At 38.7% G+C, this 17,226-nt stretch overlaps 1 protein-coding gene across 1 annotated transcript in view; it reads left to right on the forward strand.

Annotated features, from left to right (window-relative positions):
* The window catches only part of LOC149570542 (proteasome subunit alpha type-3), an 81,659-nt gene that overhangs the window by 41,662 nt on the left and 22,771 nt on the right, over positions 1–17,226 (forward strand). The window contains exons 8-10 of the mRNA XM_089823128.1: positions 13,329–13,375; positions 13,615–13,680; positions 16,243–16,333. Coding sequence (XP_089679254.1) covers positions 13,329–13,375; positions 13,615–13,680; positions 16,243–16,333 — 204 coding nt within the window. The remainder of the gene's footprint in view (positions 1–13,328; positions 13,376–13,614; positions 13,681–16,242; positions 16,334–17,226) is intronic.

A 17,226-nucleotide genomic window follows, 5' to 3' on the forward strand; every position in this document is an offset into this window, starting at 1 on the left:
CCTCTCGTCAAAAATCATTAACCAATCCATGTCTTGCACATATAGAAGCACTCATGAGCACCTTGCGACAGAGATCATGAATGCTTTTCTTATGGGATTCTCGAACACTGGCATTTCATTGGAAGTTTTAGACACACACTTCCCACCCTTATATGCCCTTCCTTCATCATGTTTGATGTCTTTCATCAAGAGGAAACCAAAATGTCACCTTCACTCTCAATGATATCAATCACTGATTAGATTCGAGGCCTCATTTCTCGACAATGATATGGGGCATGACCTCAATGACCGATTCAATGTTTCATCGAATGATTGACACCCAATCTGCAAGCTTGACTGCGCTACCATCATCTTGAAGCACTTGCAGTTACCTATCTTTCCCTGATAGATTGGCATCGCAACTAAGTTTTCTCTGCAATTTTGATTAGAAGAGTGTTTGGGCTAACATATGCCGCAACTGGCATTTAGATCTACTTGTTCAGGTGATCACCTCTGTACCCAAATTCCTTTATGTAGCATTTTCTTTGGCCCAAATGACAATCCACATTACTTTGCTAGGCGCGATTTGTGAACATGGAGATGGATTGGGTTATTTAAAATGTTTGGTGTTAAAGCTTGAAAATTAAACCTTGAACCATATGCACTTTATCATATGCTAATCCCTATATGAAGGTGATGGGCAGTAGCGATGACACAAATCTATTGTGTTGATAAGGCTCGAGTTTGGAGTTGGCATTGCAGGTGCAGACTATGCTCCCATTTCTCAGTTTTGGCATGATGAATTGATATTGTGCTCGATCAATACGAAGCTTGCACTTGAATTGTCATTTTATCAAATGATATGTTAGTATCTTCTATACTTTCACAATCATGTGTACTCTGTCCTTCGATCATAGTTCGATGAGACTTGCTTCCCCATTAGCAATCCATGACTTTCTCAGGGAGAAGGATTGAATTTGATAGTAGGTTATGGGTCTCCTTGCCTGAGGCATTCGATCAAACAATTTGCAGGTGCTTGTCATTACCATATTTGAGCTCCTTCCTTTTGTACTAGGGTGGGAAAAAGATGATTCTTAATAAGACATGGATTGGGGCCTCCCCCCCCCCGATTATGATATATCCCATATTTGACCACATGATGAGATGGAATTATTGTATATTTCATATGTTGATGCTTCTGGCTTATTATATATACTTGTGATGTGAGTATGTTTATCGGGCATCGCTGAAATTGACAAATGCAGTTTGTCAGTCACTTTGATTGCTATCACTCCATGTGTCCATAGTTACTCCAATATTTTTAATGGATCCTTCCCAATTTTAAGTGTTTGTTGACATGTACTCAATGTTCATCCGTGTATGGTCTCAATGCCTTTGATAACTCCACTTTCATAGGGGATGACTATGATATTTCATTAATTGAAGGGCTTCTGGAGCTAAATCTTCCTCGATGGAAAAGAGTGCATGTCATGTAGGATCTTTATAACTAAGATCAATTCAACCCGTGTCTCTTAATATAGATCGTTTCCAAACAATTTGAGCCTTCAAGTATTGAGTGGAATGGGATTTTGAACTTCAAATATGGATTTGATCTCTGAGACTTTTGAAGTATATCCATTGGACTACTTGAAATTCTGAACTTGAATCTGTATACCTGAGCCTTACACATTTGAAACTGATGAACCTGTGAAATTTTTCTACCAACTGAACTTGATCTTCGAATTTGAACTCATTTGAACTTGCTTGAACAACTAAATTTACTTCTGAACCATTTTGAACTACTTTTGAACTTAGTTTGGAGAGGTTCTATTGCGAGGTAATTGGTAAATACTTGCTTGTTAATAACAGAGACCGAAAGGTCAATTTATACAAAAGAATGAGACCATGTTTCCTTAGGAAACGATCGTAAAGAATAGAAACATTCTATTCCAGAGAAAGCAAAAAACGAAAGCAAACTAAAGCTAAAGATATTTACAAGATAACCATTAACTAATAATAGACGTCTTATCTATTATTGTAATACCCTCCCTTAATGGTTAATCTATCTAACACACCAAGTTGTTCTCTGAATTTGACAAACTTATCAGGACCAAGAGGCTTGGTGAGAATGTCTGCAGTCTGATCTGTGGTAGGAACATACTGCAGATCTATAGTCCCGTCTTCAACCAGCTGTCGTAAGTAATGACAATGAACATCCACATGCTTGGTTCGTTCATGGAAGACTGGATTTTGTGCTAACTTGATAACGCCTTCGTTATCAACAAACAGAGTAGTCGGTCCTGTTGGTGACATCTGCATATCTCCAAGCATCCGACGAAGCCAGACAGCTTCACATCCTGCCTTAACAGTCCCTCTGTATTCAGCCTTCGTAGAAGAGAGAGAAACTGCCTGCTGCTTCTTGCTAGTCCATGTGACTGCACCGGATCCCAAATTGAACACATATCCAAATGTTGACTTTTTATCATCAACAAAGCCTGCCCAATCTGAATCTGTGAACCCACTGAGTTTAGGATTAGAACTCCGAGAATACAGAAGTCCATAATCAGAAGTGCCCTTCACATAACGAAGCACACGCTTTGCTGCCATCCAATGATCAGCCTTAGGAGCTGTCATAAAGCGTGAAATATAGCTGACTGCGAAGCTGATATCAAGCCTAGTAGCAGATAGGTAGATGAGGCTGCCTACTAGTTGCCTATACGTAGTATTATCAACGGAAGGAGAATCAGACTTGGCTGATAACTTGAGACCTTTCTCCATAGGTGTAGATGCAAGTTTGCAATCCTGCATTCGGAATTTGTCTAACAAGGCCCTGGCATATTTGGACTGAGAGATGAATATACCAGAAGACTGTTGCCAAACTTCAACACCTAAGCAATAATGCATGAGCCCAAGGTCAGTCATATCAAAAGACTGGCATACGTGTTGTTTGATTCCCTGAATCAAAGATGCCGAACTGCCAGTGATGATCAGATCATCCACATAGATAACCAGAAGGATGATGTCACTGTCAGTAGTCTTGATGTACAGATTTGAGTCTGAAGAACTCTTGAAGCCTTGATCACTGAGGTACGTATCAATCTTGATGTACCATGCCTGAGGGGCCTGCTTCAAACCATAGAGAGCTTTTACCAATCTTAGAATCTGATGGTCTTTACCAGCAACCTTGAAACTAGGAGGCTGCGTCATGTAGACCTCTTCATGGAGATCACCATTCAGGAAAGCACTCTTTACGTCCATCTGATGGACCTTCCAGCCAAACTGTGCTGCCATGGCTAGGACTAATCTGATGGTGCTCATCTTTCCAGTAGGAGCAAAGGTCTCCTCATAATCAATGCCCTGATGCTGAGAAAAGCCCTTTGCCACTAAACAAGCTTTGTACTTATCCAAAGTACCATCTGATTTGTATTTGATTTTGTAGACCCATTTGCAGCTAATGGGTTTCTTCCTTGGGGGAAGATCAGAAAGGACCCAAGTGTTGTTCTTCAACAGGCTCTGGTGTTCATTGCATGGCCTGTTCCCACTCTGGAATTCCTTTAGCCTCGGAATATGTTTGAGGTTCAAACACACTGTGAATGTTGGCCATAAGAGCAAAGTTAACAGAATCTGTAGTTTTGCTCTTTTTCTGAGCAGTTCTCCCATCAATGAGCTCATCATCATGAAGATCAGCAAGTGTCTTAGCCCACCACTTAGGTCGGAGAGGAGAATGACCAACAGTAGTACTAGGAGATGCTTGATCAGCAGGATCCTGATCAGAAGAATTTGGATCAAACTCAGGTGAAGCATCTTCAAAACGAGGTGATCCTGCAGGACAAGCCGGAGGTGTCTGGACAGGTATCACTGGCAGGACTAGAGCTGGAGGAGCTACTGGAGCCCTCCCATCAGGTGGACCTAATGGAAGCCGAACTCCCAAATCATGAACCTGCATAGGCTGGTCTGCTAGATCAGGAACAGGAGAAACAAGCATGAATGTTCCTCGCTGCTCATCAAAGACTACATCACGGCTGTATATGAGACGAGATGTCTCAATATCAATAAGGCGGTAGGCTTTGTGAAGATTGCTATATCCAGCAAGCATCAGTTTCTGACTTTTGGCATCCAACTTGGTGCGTGAAGCATCAGGGATCCAAACAAAAGCAAGAGAGCCAAAAACCTTCAGGTGACTGATTCTGGGCTTGTGACCTGACCAAGCCTCTTCCAGAGTTTTACCTTTGACCGCCACTGTGGGTGACCGGTTCAACAGATAAATTGCAGTGTTAACTGCTTCTGCCCAAAAACGCTTCGGAACATGTCTGTGTTCGAGCATGGAACGAGCCATCTCGGTGATTGTCCTGTTCCGACGTTCAACTACACTGTTCTGTTGTAGCGTGTGGGGTGTGGTGAACTGGTGTTGGATGCCATGTGTATCCAAGAAGCTGGAGAAAACATCAGAACAAAATTCCCCCCCATTGTCTGATCTAAGAGTAATAATAGATTTCCCAGACTCTTTTTCAACTAAGGGTTTAAACTTCTGAAATACAGTAAATGCATCGGATTTCTTTTTAAGGAAATACACCCACATTTTTCTACTGAAATCATCTACAAACAACAGAAAATACCTGTACCCAAGAACAGAAGGAGTGGCCATAGGGCCGCAGATATCAGCATGAACAAGCTGAAGGACTTGGGAAGCTCGCTAGGAATCGCCACTGGGGAAAGGTGAGCGATGTTGCTTCCCAGCCTGACATGCGTCACAAACTCCAAGGTGTTGGGTTTGAATCTCTGGCAAACTAAGAACAAGCTCATCTCGAGCAAGTTGTGAGAGATAATGCACATTTAAGTGCCGATATCGTTGATGCCAAAGTGTGCTGATGGAAGATCGCCAAGCAGCCATAGCTAAGTCCTGAGAATCACCAGAATCAGTAAGTCTGAAAAGATCATGATCCTCAAGACCAACTGCAACAGTAGACTTAGTCGCCCGATCAATGATGGTGCACTGATGTGAACTGAAGGTGACTGCCAAGTGTGGAGAATGTCGCAGCAATTGACTGACCGAGAGTAGATTTAGTTCCATCCCTGGAACGTAGTACACATCAAGGAATATGAGCTTCCTCCCAACAGACTGAATTTGAATGTTGCCTTTACCAACAATCGTGTACTTTTCTCCACCACCAAAGATAACAGAATCTGAATAAGGCTGGTAGTCAGTAAACCAGTCTCTGCGGTGAGTGAAATGTCGAGAGGCACCTGAATCAATGTACCAGGCAGATGACTGCACATGATTTGCGGGTCTTTTAGCCATGAAGGCGTAAAAGGCATATTCTGCTTGCTCAGTGTGCTTTGCACTGTTCGCTTTGGGTTGCGAACCTGATTGCTTAGACTAGGCAGCTAAACGTTTTCGACATGCAACCTTCATGTGACCATACTTGTGGCAATAGTTGCATTGAATGTTCTTTTTGGTACCATCGGATGCTGGAGCAGAAGACTTTTGCTGAGATGGTTGCTGAAACTTGCCCTTATCCTTCTGAAAGGATTTCGCAGCAAAGGCTTGCTCAGTGCAGGTGGAACTGGAGCTGCTACCGAACTGTTGTTTCCACCGATCTTGCTGAAGGAGCAGGGTGCAGAGATCAGTGAACTTTAGATCAACACCAGTAGATGTGATGTTGAGAGTCTCGATAAAATGCTCATAGGAATTTGGTAAACTCCGAAGAGTGATTACCACAATATCCTCTTCCTCCATCTTGCGACCGATGGCAAGTAACTGATCACGGATTTCCTGAATCCGGTTCAGGTGTGCCTGGAGCGAGGTGCGCTCATCCATGACAATAGAAAACAGAGTGTTTTTCAGAAAGAAGGCTCTGCTCTTGTCGGAAGTCTCATGAAGACCTTTGAGATGTGTCCAGATTTCGGCCGCTGTCTTGCCGGATGGAATCTGAGAAAGCTGTTCATTAGCTACGGAGAGTTTGAGAAGCATTATTGCCTCTCGATTGTTCAGATCCCATGTATCTTGATCAAGACCCGGAGAAGTCGGACGCTGCTTAACATCCAAAACAAGTTGATCGGTGTTTCGATATTCGAAGATTGCGATGATGCGTTGCTTCTAGGTTCCATAATTGCGACCATTGAATTTGGAATTATGCTCGAGCAGAATATTTGTCAGAGATGCCATGGCATGTTTTTCAATGAAAAATTGTGAAAATTTGTGAAGACACGTTCTTCGAGGCAAAAATACGGAAGACCCAGAAGAATCAGAGAATGACCTAGAAGAGAGCTTGAAAAACCCCAAAAGGAATCTGCTGTCGTTTTTTGAATCCGCTGGCTCGAAAATTGAGGCACAAAAATCGAGGCACGTAGAAAAAACGGACAACCCAGTTGAGCTCTCGAAAAACCCACCAAGAATCTGCAAACAAAATATTTTTTCGACCCCAAAAATTAGGGTTTCGAAAAAAAACGGCCCTAGCTGAAAAAAGCTTGAAAAAACTTCAGATTTCTTGATAAAAATGGTCGAATCTGCTTCCCAGAGCACGATGACAGACTGAGACGGCTACAAGCATGAAGATTTGATACAGAAACATGCAGATATTCACCCCAAAAACGCGCAGGCTGAAGACGCGAAAATGGAGTGTAAAAAAAAACGCGATTTGCAGAGGATGTTAGGCAAAAGAAATTGCGATTTGCAGATACCAGCTGAGAATGGTACAAAACGACCACGATTTTCATGCAATTTGTAGACCCGAGTTCAGAATTTCTCTAGACAGAAAAACCTAGGCAGGTTTTTGGAGAAAATAGCTGAAATAATTTTGGAAAAATTTAAACAAATAATTTCAAGAAGAAATTATAAATTTTAACAAAAAAAATTTAAGCATTTGGCTCTGATACCATATTACGAGGTAATTGGTAAATACTTGCTTGTTAATAACAGAGACCTAAAGGTCAATTTATACAAAAGAATGAGACGATGTTTCCTTAGGAAACGATCGTAAAGAATAGAAACATTCTATTCCAGAGAAAGCAAAAAACGAAAGCAAACTAAAGCTAAAGATATTTACAAGATAACCATTAACTAATAATAGACGTCTTATCTATTATTGTAATAGGTTCGAGACCTAAAACTGAAACTTTAAATACTGGGGTCTATATGGGTAATGTTGTCACAAAAGCTTGCACCCTTGTCCAAAGTTTTTACATAAGGACAACCTTGTGAAACATGGAAACAACCTTCAAGCTGTAGGACTTGAACTATGAGGTTGAGTCTCTGGAGAAGGCCGGCTTCCTCTACTATTAGGATGCACTTAAACTATTCTTGAAGAGAAAAGGGAGAAGGAATACATGAAAGTAACTACCTAATCTATTCTAAAGAGGCAATGCACCAAAATAGGGTGTTCAGACCAATCTCTGCCCATACATGCACAATACAATTATCATGACAATCCAAAGATATACGGATTCAGACTTGCTTTAATCTATTAGCTACATATAGATTAGACAACTAGATGAGTGACACAAGGAAAAAAACTTCACTTCTTATCATTCATAGGCCAAAAGATATACAAAAATTTAGATTATAGATATCCACAATACATCGAAGAGAGGCAGACAAAGCTTGCACAGTATATTAGTGGTTGAAGGAGATAAGACAAGATGTCATATAATTCAGAGGCAGAGAGGGAATTTACAGTAGTGTGCTAGGGCAATACCAGAGAAATAGAGAAGATCGGACCCTAAGAAAGTGTACAACATCTGCTTTTATAGTGCAAGCATAACTTTGATAGCTTCCACCCTAAGATAAAATTCAACCACTACAATCAACTTTACAAAGAATAAGTATGCAAAAATTGGAAAATATTCAATCACAACGCAAATCCAGACGCGAGAAGATCACTTATCCACCAAACAATCTCTGAGAGGACAAGAACGATGGCCATTAACTTCTGACTGAATAGATGGATCCACAGGCGGCGATGGAGTGTTCCTGTAAGAATTTGGTATAGCTTTGATACCATGTAAGAATTTGCCTAAGGCAATAATTCAACACCAAGATCAAGAAGCTCAATAGATAGCACAAGAGAGACTAATGATTATCAAATGATAATTGATATCCGATGTTTGGATATGAGATGAATACACACTAGAAGTGCTTTGTATATAAAGACAACTAGAATGACTAGGAGTCAGCAAAGAGATAAGGATTATAACTCAACACATGTCCACCAAAGGTGGATTATCCTCCATTGAGCACAAGAGTTTGTGCGATGATGAGAGGATAAGTTTACATAGATGTATCTCATAAAGAGATGTTGTAGACACCATGTGCCCAAATAAGTTGCTAACTCCTGTGTTGTCAACAAGACAACTCATATGACTATGCATATTCCTAAGTATCTACATGACAACTAATATAAAAATGCATTATCCTAAGTAAACTTAAGTAAAGTGTAATAATAATTAATTATTTACACTGACACCCCCCTTAAGTGCAACTTAGGGGAATGCACTTAAGCTTACAAAGCTAAATGCAAGATGCAGTTTGAGTCCCGACTACTAGGCCATGTACAAATGCAATGCTCTACATACAATGCTATGCAATGCAATGCAATCTCTCTGAAAACAGAGAAAGAGGGAAAACCTCATGGGAAAAACCTCTTCCAAAAAGAGATGAAGTAGTACAAGATGCATGCAAGGATGGAGTAATCAAGACCCCCCATACATCATGCATGTACAAGCGTATATCCCCATAAGAAAAAATACATGATGGTATCCCCCCATATTGAATAATCTCTTGCAAGGATGTCATGAAGACAAAAACTTATCCAATGCCTACAAAGTACAAACGATATTTCTCCCTTTAGGAGAAGATACACCAAGTATAGGTGGAAGTATGCTTCCCATTGTGGATAAGAAGATGGATGAGAAATCCATATGTAGTATGCTATGGTTGCTGCTTCTGAAGTATGCTGCCTCTGAAGATGTCCCCTAGTAAGTAACATGTCCATGTATGAAAGTGAATCAAACTCCAAAGACAAGGAATCATTCTTATAGGAAGATATGGGAAGAGAATCAATGTAGCCTCCCCTCAATGATAAATGCACACCCATGAAAGAAGCTCCTTGATGACTGAAGAAGCTACACCATGAAAATTGAATGATGTTCCTCCTTGTAGGAAGAAGTGCCATAGGTGTAGTAGAGAATGCTCCGCAACTAGTAGGAAGAATCCTCAAAAGATATAATGTCTGGAATACAATCTCCAAAGACTGATATGTCTCCTTTGAAGTAAAAGAGTCGTCCTCCAACTGTTGAAAAGGAGTGTCCACAATCATGTCAGTCCAAAAAGAAAGATCAAGTGGTTGAGGGTCAGAGTGTTCCTTCGCAACAAGTGAAGAAGAATTCTCCTCAACGAAGAGAAGATGAATGTCATCAATAATGTCTTCCACATCTTCAATGTAAGTCTCTACAAACAACATTGCAATGTTTGGAAGGAAGTCATCCCATGAAGCTAAAATAGGAAGACGTGGTGTTTCCTGTTGCACTGAATCAGGAGCATTTGTGGCTGAAACTGGATCAATAGAAGCAATAGGAGCATCAGGAGGTATGATCTCAATTGGAGTTGTAGATACTACAACTGGAGTGACTAGAGGTAGAATGTCCTCTGGTAATGGAGGGACTCGTGGATCTCCATATGCTTCCCAAAGATGCATCGAAATGTCATGAGGACTACTTGCCTTACAAAGAGAAGCACAAGATTCCTTACTCATACTGTTATACATAAAGCGAAGAAGAAGAGGAAGATGTCCCCAATTAGTATTAGGTGGAAATATCTTCGAATATAGATAAGGAAACACTTCTTTATGTTCTCTTAGATGATCAATCATCAAAGCACTCCATTTTCGATAGTTCCTTTTTGTCAATTTGAATCTTAAACCAAAGTGACACTTTTGACATGACTCCATGAGATCAAATAATGTATGCACCCCCAAAATGCAAAAAAGAAATTAAAGAAACCCCCCCAAATGCATGATTGGGCACTTTATATTTAGTGCGATTACAATGGGCCACTTGTCCAAATGAACCAAAGTGGACTTTTGATTTTGATGATTACAAGCAGAATATGAAGCTATATCAGACTCAACAAGATTAGACACAAGATCTCTCAAGGATCTAATTAATTACAAGTGCCAATAGGCCAAAATGAGACCAAAATTTGAAAATACTATGTCTACTCAAAATTACTCCAAACTGATTTGGAAAGTAGACAAAAATCATGCACTCTCAAAATAAATAACACTTGAATATGTGTCCAGAGGAGCCCAAACTAAGCCTTTGAGTTGCAAAAATTGGGATTTGCAATTTTCAGAAAAATCCAGGAACAGTGATTGCAAACAACCTACAACAATGTGTAGATCATGAAATTCTACCCCAAAACAACAAAAATTGCTCGGAAAAAGGAGTTCGTATGGGAGAGATATCGCTGTTTGAAAATCATCTCTATAATTATTTTTCTTGAATCACCGCCGTTGCGTCTCCAAAAATCAAATGACTCTAGATTTCACTTTAGATGTTCGATTTTGATGAAACAAAAGTCGATTTGGGGGTTTTTTGACCTCTAGAATATGATGCCAATATCTGATTTGCACTAGCAAGCTCCAATCTTGACCTGCAAAAAAAATCTCTCCAATGGCTATGCAATGAAACTTCTATGGCTTTGATACCATGTAAGAATTTGGTATAGCTCTGATACCATGTAAGGATTTTCCTAAGGCAATAATTCAACACCAAGATCAAGAAGCTCAATAGATAGCACAAGAAGGACTAATAATGATCAAATGATAATGGATATCCGATGATTGGATATGAGATGAATACACACTAGAATGACTAGGAGTCAGCAAAGAGATAAGGATTACAACTCAACACATGTTCACCAAAGGTGGATTATCTTCTATTGAGCATAGGAGTTTATGCGATGATGAGAAGATAAGTTTACATAGATGTATCTCATAAAGAGATGTCGTAGACACGTGTCACGTGCGCAAATAAGTTACTAACTCCTGTGTTGTCAACAAGAAAACTCATATGACTATGCATATTCCTAAGTTTCTACATGACAACTAATATAAAAATGCATTATCTTAAGTAAACTTAAGTAAAGTGTAGTAATAATTAATTATTTACACTAATAGTTCCTTTGCATTTATCAGGCCTGGGGAACAATGAAATTGGTTGCAGGAGATTGAAAAGATCGAATCTATCATTAAAGAACTGCTTCCCTTGTCATCAACTTGCCAAATCTGAAAAGCATAGGTCAACAGTATTCAACTGTCGCTTTGTATCTTTCCTACTACCTAATTGATTGGGAGTTCCTCTTCGTCCAGCTTGGCGGGTGAAATTCTTTATATTTTCGGTCAACACTGAACTCACGATTCTACGAGCGTCAACTGTGGTCAAAACCCTTTATATCACTTTTTATTCATAACCCTGACTTCTACGATCTTACAATCGCCAATACCTCGTAGCATCGAGCCCATCCTTCATTCTCTTTACGATCCTTTGACAACAACAAGATCCTACGATCTCACGACAGAATGGTGGCCCTTAGCACCCCTGGTGTAAGGTCGTGGTACCATTATTCTTTCCTTGCAATGTCACGACATGGTTGATTTGACCTTTACGGTCTTACGATCATAGTCCATCGTGATATCGGCAGCTGTGGCAATGACCCTTGTGATCCTACGATCGCGGTTTGACAATCTTTTGTCATGACCTTGGGAGGCGTCCTCGCTTGTGCTTGCGACCTTGCGGCTTTAAGATCATACGATCAACCTTCCCCTTTATAGCATCGGCAACCTAGGAAATCAACTCTGCAATCCTACGATCGTTGACCCTCGTGGCGTCGGAACACATCCTCGTGGCACCTATGATCTTATGATCACTTATTGTCGTAACATCGGGCAAGACCCTTTTTTGGCATACGATCTCTCGACTATTTGCGATGTCACGACAACCCGACCACTCGACCAACAAGAGCCTTGTAGCATCTTATCACTATTTGATTCGCCCAACGATTCTCCGATACATGAGCTATCATAAGATCGGGACCATACCATCTTGTTGCGGCTCTGGAATTTAAAATATAATATAAAATTCAATCTTGTGACTGTTGGGTGGGTTTAAATATTTGAAATCAATCCTTGGCGGGAAGGCACTTTTGGCCAACATGTACCAACAAATCCTCAGTTTCTTCTTTTTAAAATTTTTTTTTGCAAGCAATGTGTCTTATATTTCACCAAAAGAGCACTGTACATTAAGAAGAATGATGCACTTTTGAACTTCCTTTTCCTGCTGAAGTAAGACAGTTGGACTTGAAATCTACATTATACTTCCTAGGAAAAAAAAAATGTTCAGAATGAACAGAAAATTTAGCTGAAAATGCATGGAAATTCATGCTAGTAGTCTCATTATAAAAATCTATTAAGATCACATTATATTTTGCTTTCCTAAAGCAATTGAATATTATACCACTTCACTTAACCAGCTTGTCAACCAGTCCAGGCATCCCAGTAACTATAAGACTATCTTACTATCTTCTAGTGGTTAGGCCTACAAAAGGTATCTTGGAACCATTGGACGTTAGGGAGTAGTATTCTTTTGGTAGAATCCTTGTATATTTGTCCTATATTCTTGCATGCCTTAATCAACAAGCAAACTATCTGAGAAGCCACACAGCCAGAATTAATTTTCATTTTACTCTCATGGCTCGTAATTCAGTGATTTTTCATGCAACAGTGAGATAGGCAAATCTATTGAAATATGAGGACATGAATTTATCAGGGAAATGGATTTCTATGATCTAGATTTGCACTCTATTTGATCTAATGAATAACCAAGATCATCAGAAGACCCTACATACAAGCCTTTAATGAATTCCACTCTCATCAATTTTTGCAAGTGATAGGGGAAGACTCTTGGCTAGAAGATAGTCAAGCAATCTTTGGCAAACTATTTTAAAGCCATCCATATCTGGCTAAATGAGGGGTAAAAGTAATTATGTGATTATTCTATTTATAGGTCAATGGTCTGTTTCCTTCACCATGTTTTTCCTTATAACATTATTATAAGTAATCTTTGTCAATTGCATCTAAGAACTAATGTCATTTTATTGAAAGCTCTTATTTTCTGAATCTTAGACAAATCTGATTACCTGTGCATCTGTTGGACTGAATGAATAATTAATCAAGAGTGTTTGATACAAATAGTTTCTATATCAAATCTGTTTATCTTCATTTTTTGATATATCTTAAAGGCTTGATATAGATAAGTACTAAGCACACTTTCTTTAAATTGAAATCCTTATGCAGCGATACTTTGGGGCAGCAATTGGAAAGGGCAGGCAGGCTGCTAAAACGTGAGTTCTCCAAGCCCAGAATTCCAGTTTTTATCAAATAGTCTTAATAGGAAAAAGCTTCTGTCGGCATAGAGATTCATGTCTTTGTATGACCTAGAGATAATAATTGACAAAGTTTTACTTGGTAGTTGACATATATCAATCTCTATGGAAAGTTTCTGGATGGTTTGAGCAATTCAAATTATGCTTCATTGTTGAATCCATGAACTGTATTCCAACTGTGGTTGCTGAATCTGCAGTGAAATTGAGAAGTTGAAGCTCTCTGAAATGACTTGCCGAGAAGGAATAGTGGAAGTTGCAAAAATGTAAGCTTTTTTTGTTGTTGGTTTCATCAAGATGTATAGCTGTCAGCCATGAGTTCTACTTGAACTTAGATATCTATATGCCTGTCCCAAAGTGTTTTTTGGTTGAGTTTGTACAATTATGCTCTGGTATAGGAATTAGTTGTAATCTCTTATTTGTTTTGAGGGTGGATGTTACACTCCACCATAGTTGTATCTCAACAATTATGATTGATACTTTAAAAGCTTTTCAGTATAGTAATAATTATACTAGTGAACTTTTAAAGAAAGTTGTACCAAAATATTTAATCTGGTTCCAGGAAATTATTGTCAAATGTTATCACACTTTTTGAAGTTTTTTGAGAGTTGTTGAGAGGTTTATGTGACAGTTGTCACTTGCGACCTTGCTGTTCTGCTGTCACTCTGAAAATATTTAATATAAAAGATCATACTATCAATTTGTGTATCATTGAAGAGTACACAAAGACTGATGCCACTGTCCTATTCCTTTTTCTTTCAACATCTGTAATTTATGTGAAGTAAACTGATGCTTATGCTGTACACAAAGCTTTCAAAGCAGATGGTCTGACTAGTTCTTCATGTTAATATGTTACAAGACAGTTTAAAGTGCCATTTCTAATTGCTTCTCTTGAAAGTGCTTCATTTACCCACATTACTCTAACTACTAGGTCTAGGGCTTATGTTTGATTCTTCTTTTTTACTTGTAACTGAAAGGTTACATCACAAGTAAAATATCAAAGGAAAACATGAAAACCTTTGACAGATGAAGCATATTTTTATTAGAAAATGGCTGGCTTCTTGATGCAGAGGGGTTTGTGGTCCTAAATAAACCAAACTCAACTTTGTTTGTCAAGGTCTAACTGACCATCCTATGGTCTTCTCACTAGTGGTCTTCCAAGGATTCACCTAGGACTTTCCCTCACCTTCCAAAGGTTTCTACTAGGACAATCTACTATTCTTGTTTGAGACAAATTCTCCAAACAACTTGACCTTGTGTCCTTCCCAAGGACTACTTACCACAATCCCTCAATCAACTTGGATCTGAACAACTACTAACTTCTCACGGTATTGAATAGGCTATTTATATCCAACATAGTCTCATAGATGCTTTGGTTCTCCTAGAAACCCACAATGCAATATGCTGCAGGAAGACCTAAAAGAGACCTACTAGAATTAGCCCTCCTAATTGGGTATTTGGAATTTATCTGTAACAACTCCTGAATGACCCCTACAACAATTTACATTTTCAGATGCCCTTTTCGGATTTTCAAACAATATCCAAGATCTGCACCTGGGTTCTGCTTCCAACACCCTCAACCCGGGCAGGGCAGAAATAGGCCTAATTGACAGTTTTAGGAGTGACTTGCAAACAACTATTAAAGAACTTCACCACACAATTAGTCCTTGAGTCTGAGCATTCATATGAGGTCTGTACATGTCTAACGGACCCTAATCACAATTAGATTCTACCCTTCAATCTTCTATGTACTACAAATGAGGTTCTTTGACAACTTCTTGGTTCACACAACCCAGTGACCAGACTAGGGTTTTGTTGCAAAATAACCAAATCGATATTGGCAACACCAAAACTGGGAGGAAACATTCTATACAGTCTATCCTAGCATTCCATGCAAGCATTTGAATTTCTAAGTGTGGAATGCTAGGATATGCCCATTTAATCTCCGAACCCTAGGTCTGTGAGGGTATAAGACTGTCTAAACTTCAAAACAACGAGTCTTCCTACTCAATCAACTTCAGCACTTCAAACCAACTTCCAGAATGAGCTAAGACAGAAAGCTTGAAGACCAAATCGATTGCTAATCCAAATTAATCAGTTGACAAGACCTTTTTATATAGCCCTTGGAACAGTTGTGCCCAACCATAACTAAATGTCGGGCCAAAACTTGCATTCTTGCAACAATTTTGCAAAAGTTGCAACTTTGCAACTTTTGAGCAACTTTGCACTTTGCAACATCGTGTGCTTAATTTCATTCCTAGGTGACTCAACTCACATTCAAACCACTCCTAAACTTTAATTAACCCCCAAATCATGCCTAATTACAAAATTTCCACTTTTGGTAGCTCAAGGTCCAAAATTGACTAAGGCCACCAGTCAGGGGTTACAAGCCAAAGTGGATCTAATCAGGCTCAACCCGACATGGTTTGTTCCCTTCAGACCTTATTACAGACTTCAACAAACATCCTAACAAGATTTTAGAGGTACTCCTGCACCACTTCTATATAATAATGCGTTGGTTTGAAAATGTTCTTGGACAAATGAGATGAACTAAAAATAAGGATTATTTCAATACTTGAATTTTAAGCCATGTTATTTTGGTAAATAGTTTTGCTTTGTTTTATACTTGAAAGCTGAATTCTGGGTCGAAGTACATAAATAAGAGGTTATGGATCATGAAATATATTGTTCTTTAAGTTTGATTTACATTGAAATTTGGGACATATACTTATCAGCCAGGTATCTGCATGATAAGATATGTTCTATTTTTATTAGGTATGCTAAGAAATAAGCCTTTCAGAAAATGATAAATGCATGATGTTTTGTAGCATATATGGAGTGCACGATGAAGCAAAAGATAAAGCATTTGAGCTGGAAATGAGCTGGATTTGTGATGAATCAAAGAGGCAACATGAAAAGGTATTGTTTTTCAATTGATAAGTAACATGAAAAGATATTGTTATGGTTTAGAAATATCAATATTAAATCTATGGTTGATTTCCTTGCTTTATATTCCTGTTTTTTGATACAAATTATAATTATAATCTGCTTTGTAGTATTCTTATGACTTTAGTGGTAGATGAGATGGTACACTCCATACACACATTTGTTTGAATTTATACAGTGAGAAAACTTCACGTTAAGATTTTAACACATATACTGATTTCAGTTCCTAATCATTGGATTATAAATGCTGAAGCTGATTGAATCTCCTTACAGTTTACCAGAGGTTTTCTGTATAACTGATGAAAACTGGATCAAGACAGGATATTAATAAAAGCTGATATGGTACAGAGGCAACGTTGTAGGTTTGATGTTGTCAAAGAATACCAGACTGAAATTTCTAAGTTTAATTAGAGATGATTAGTCTTAGACACCGATTACCTGCTGAAATCTGCTCAAGAGTTGGTGAATTATATTGTACAGGCAAGCAGGTAAAAGAGCAAATAGCAAAACAAGGCTATAATTGACTACACTGGTAAAACAAAACTAATGTTACACTTTTGAATACAAAAATGAGAGAACTTTCCAAAAAACAAGAACTAGATGAGGGATTGCCACAAAACAAGATAAGGGCAATCAACCTTTCCAACCTTGGGGATTATATAGGACAACCAACACTTTCAAAGCTAACTTACAGAAATATTTTACATGCATATACAGACTCATTATAAGATCAAGCTTAATAGCATTAAAGTAAAATCTCCATAAATAAGATAAAATTATCTTTGAATAGCTTGGCATCAAAGCAAATGTGAACCCTCCATAATCCTTTGTCATGCTGATTTTTGGACATGTTAGGGTGGCTATGT

The sequence above is a fragment of the Cupressus sempervirens genome, chromosome 3 (assembly GCF_028749045.1).
Source record: "Cupressus sempervirens isolate cs-2001-9-10 chromosome 3, ASM2874904v1, whole genome shotgun sequence".
Lineage (NCBI taxonomy): Eukaryota > Viridiplantae > Streptophyta > Pinopsida > Cupressales > Cupressaceae > Cupressus > Cupressus sempervirens.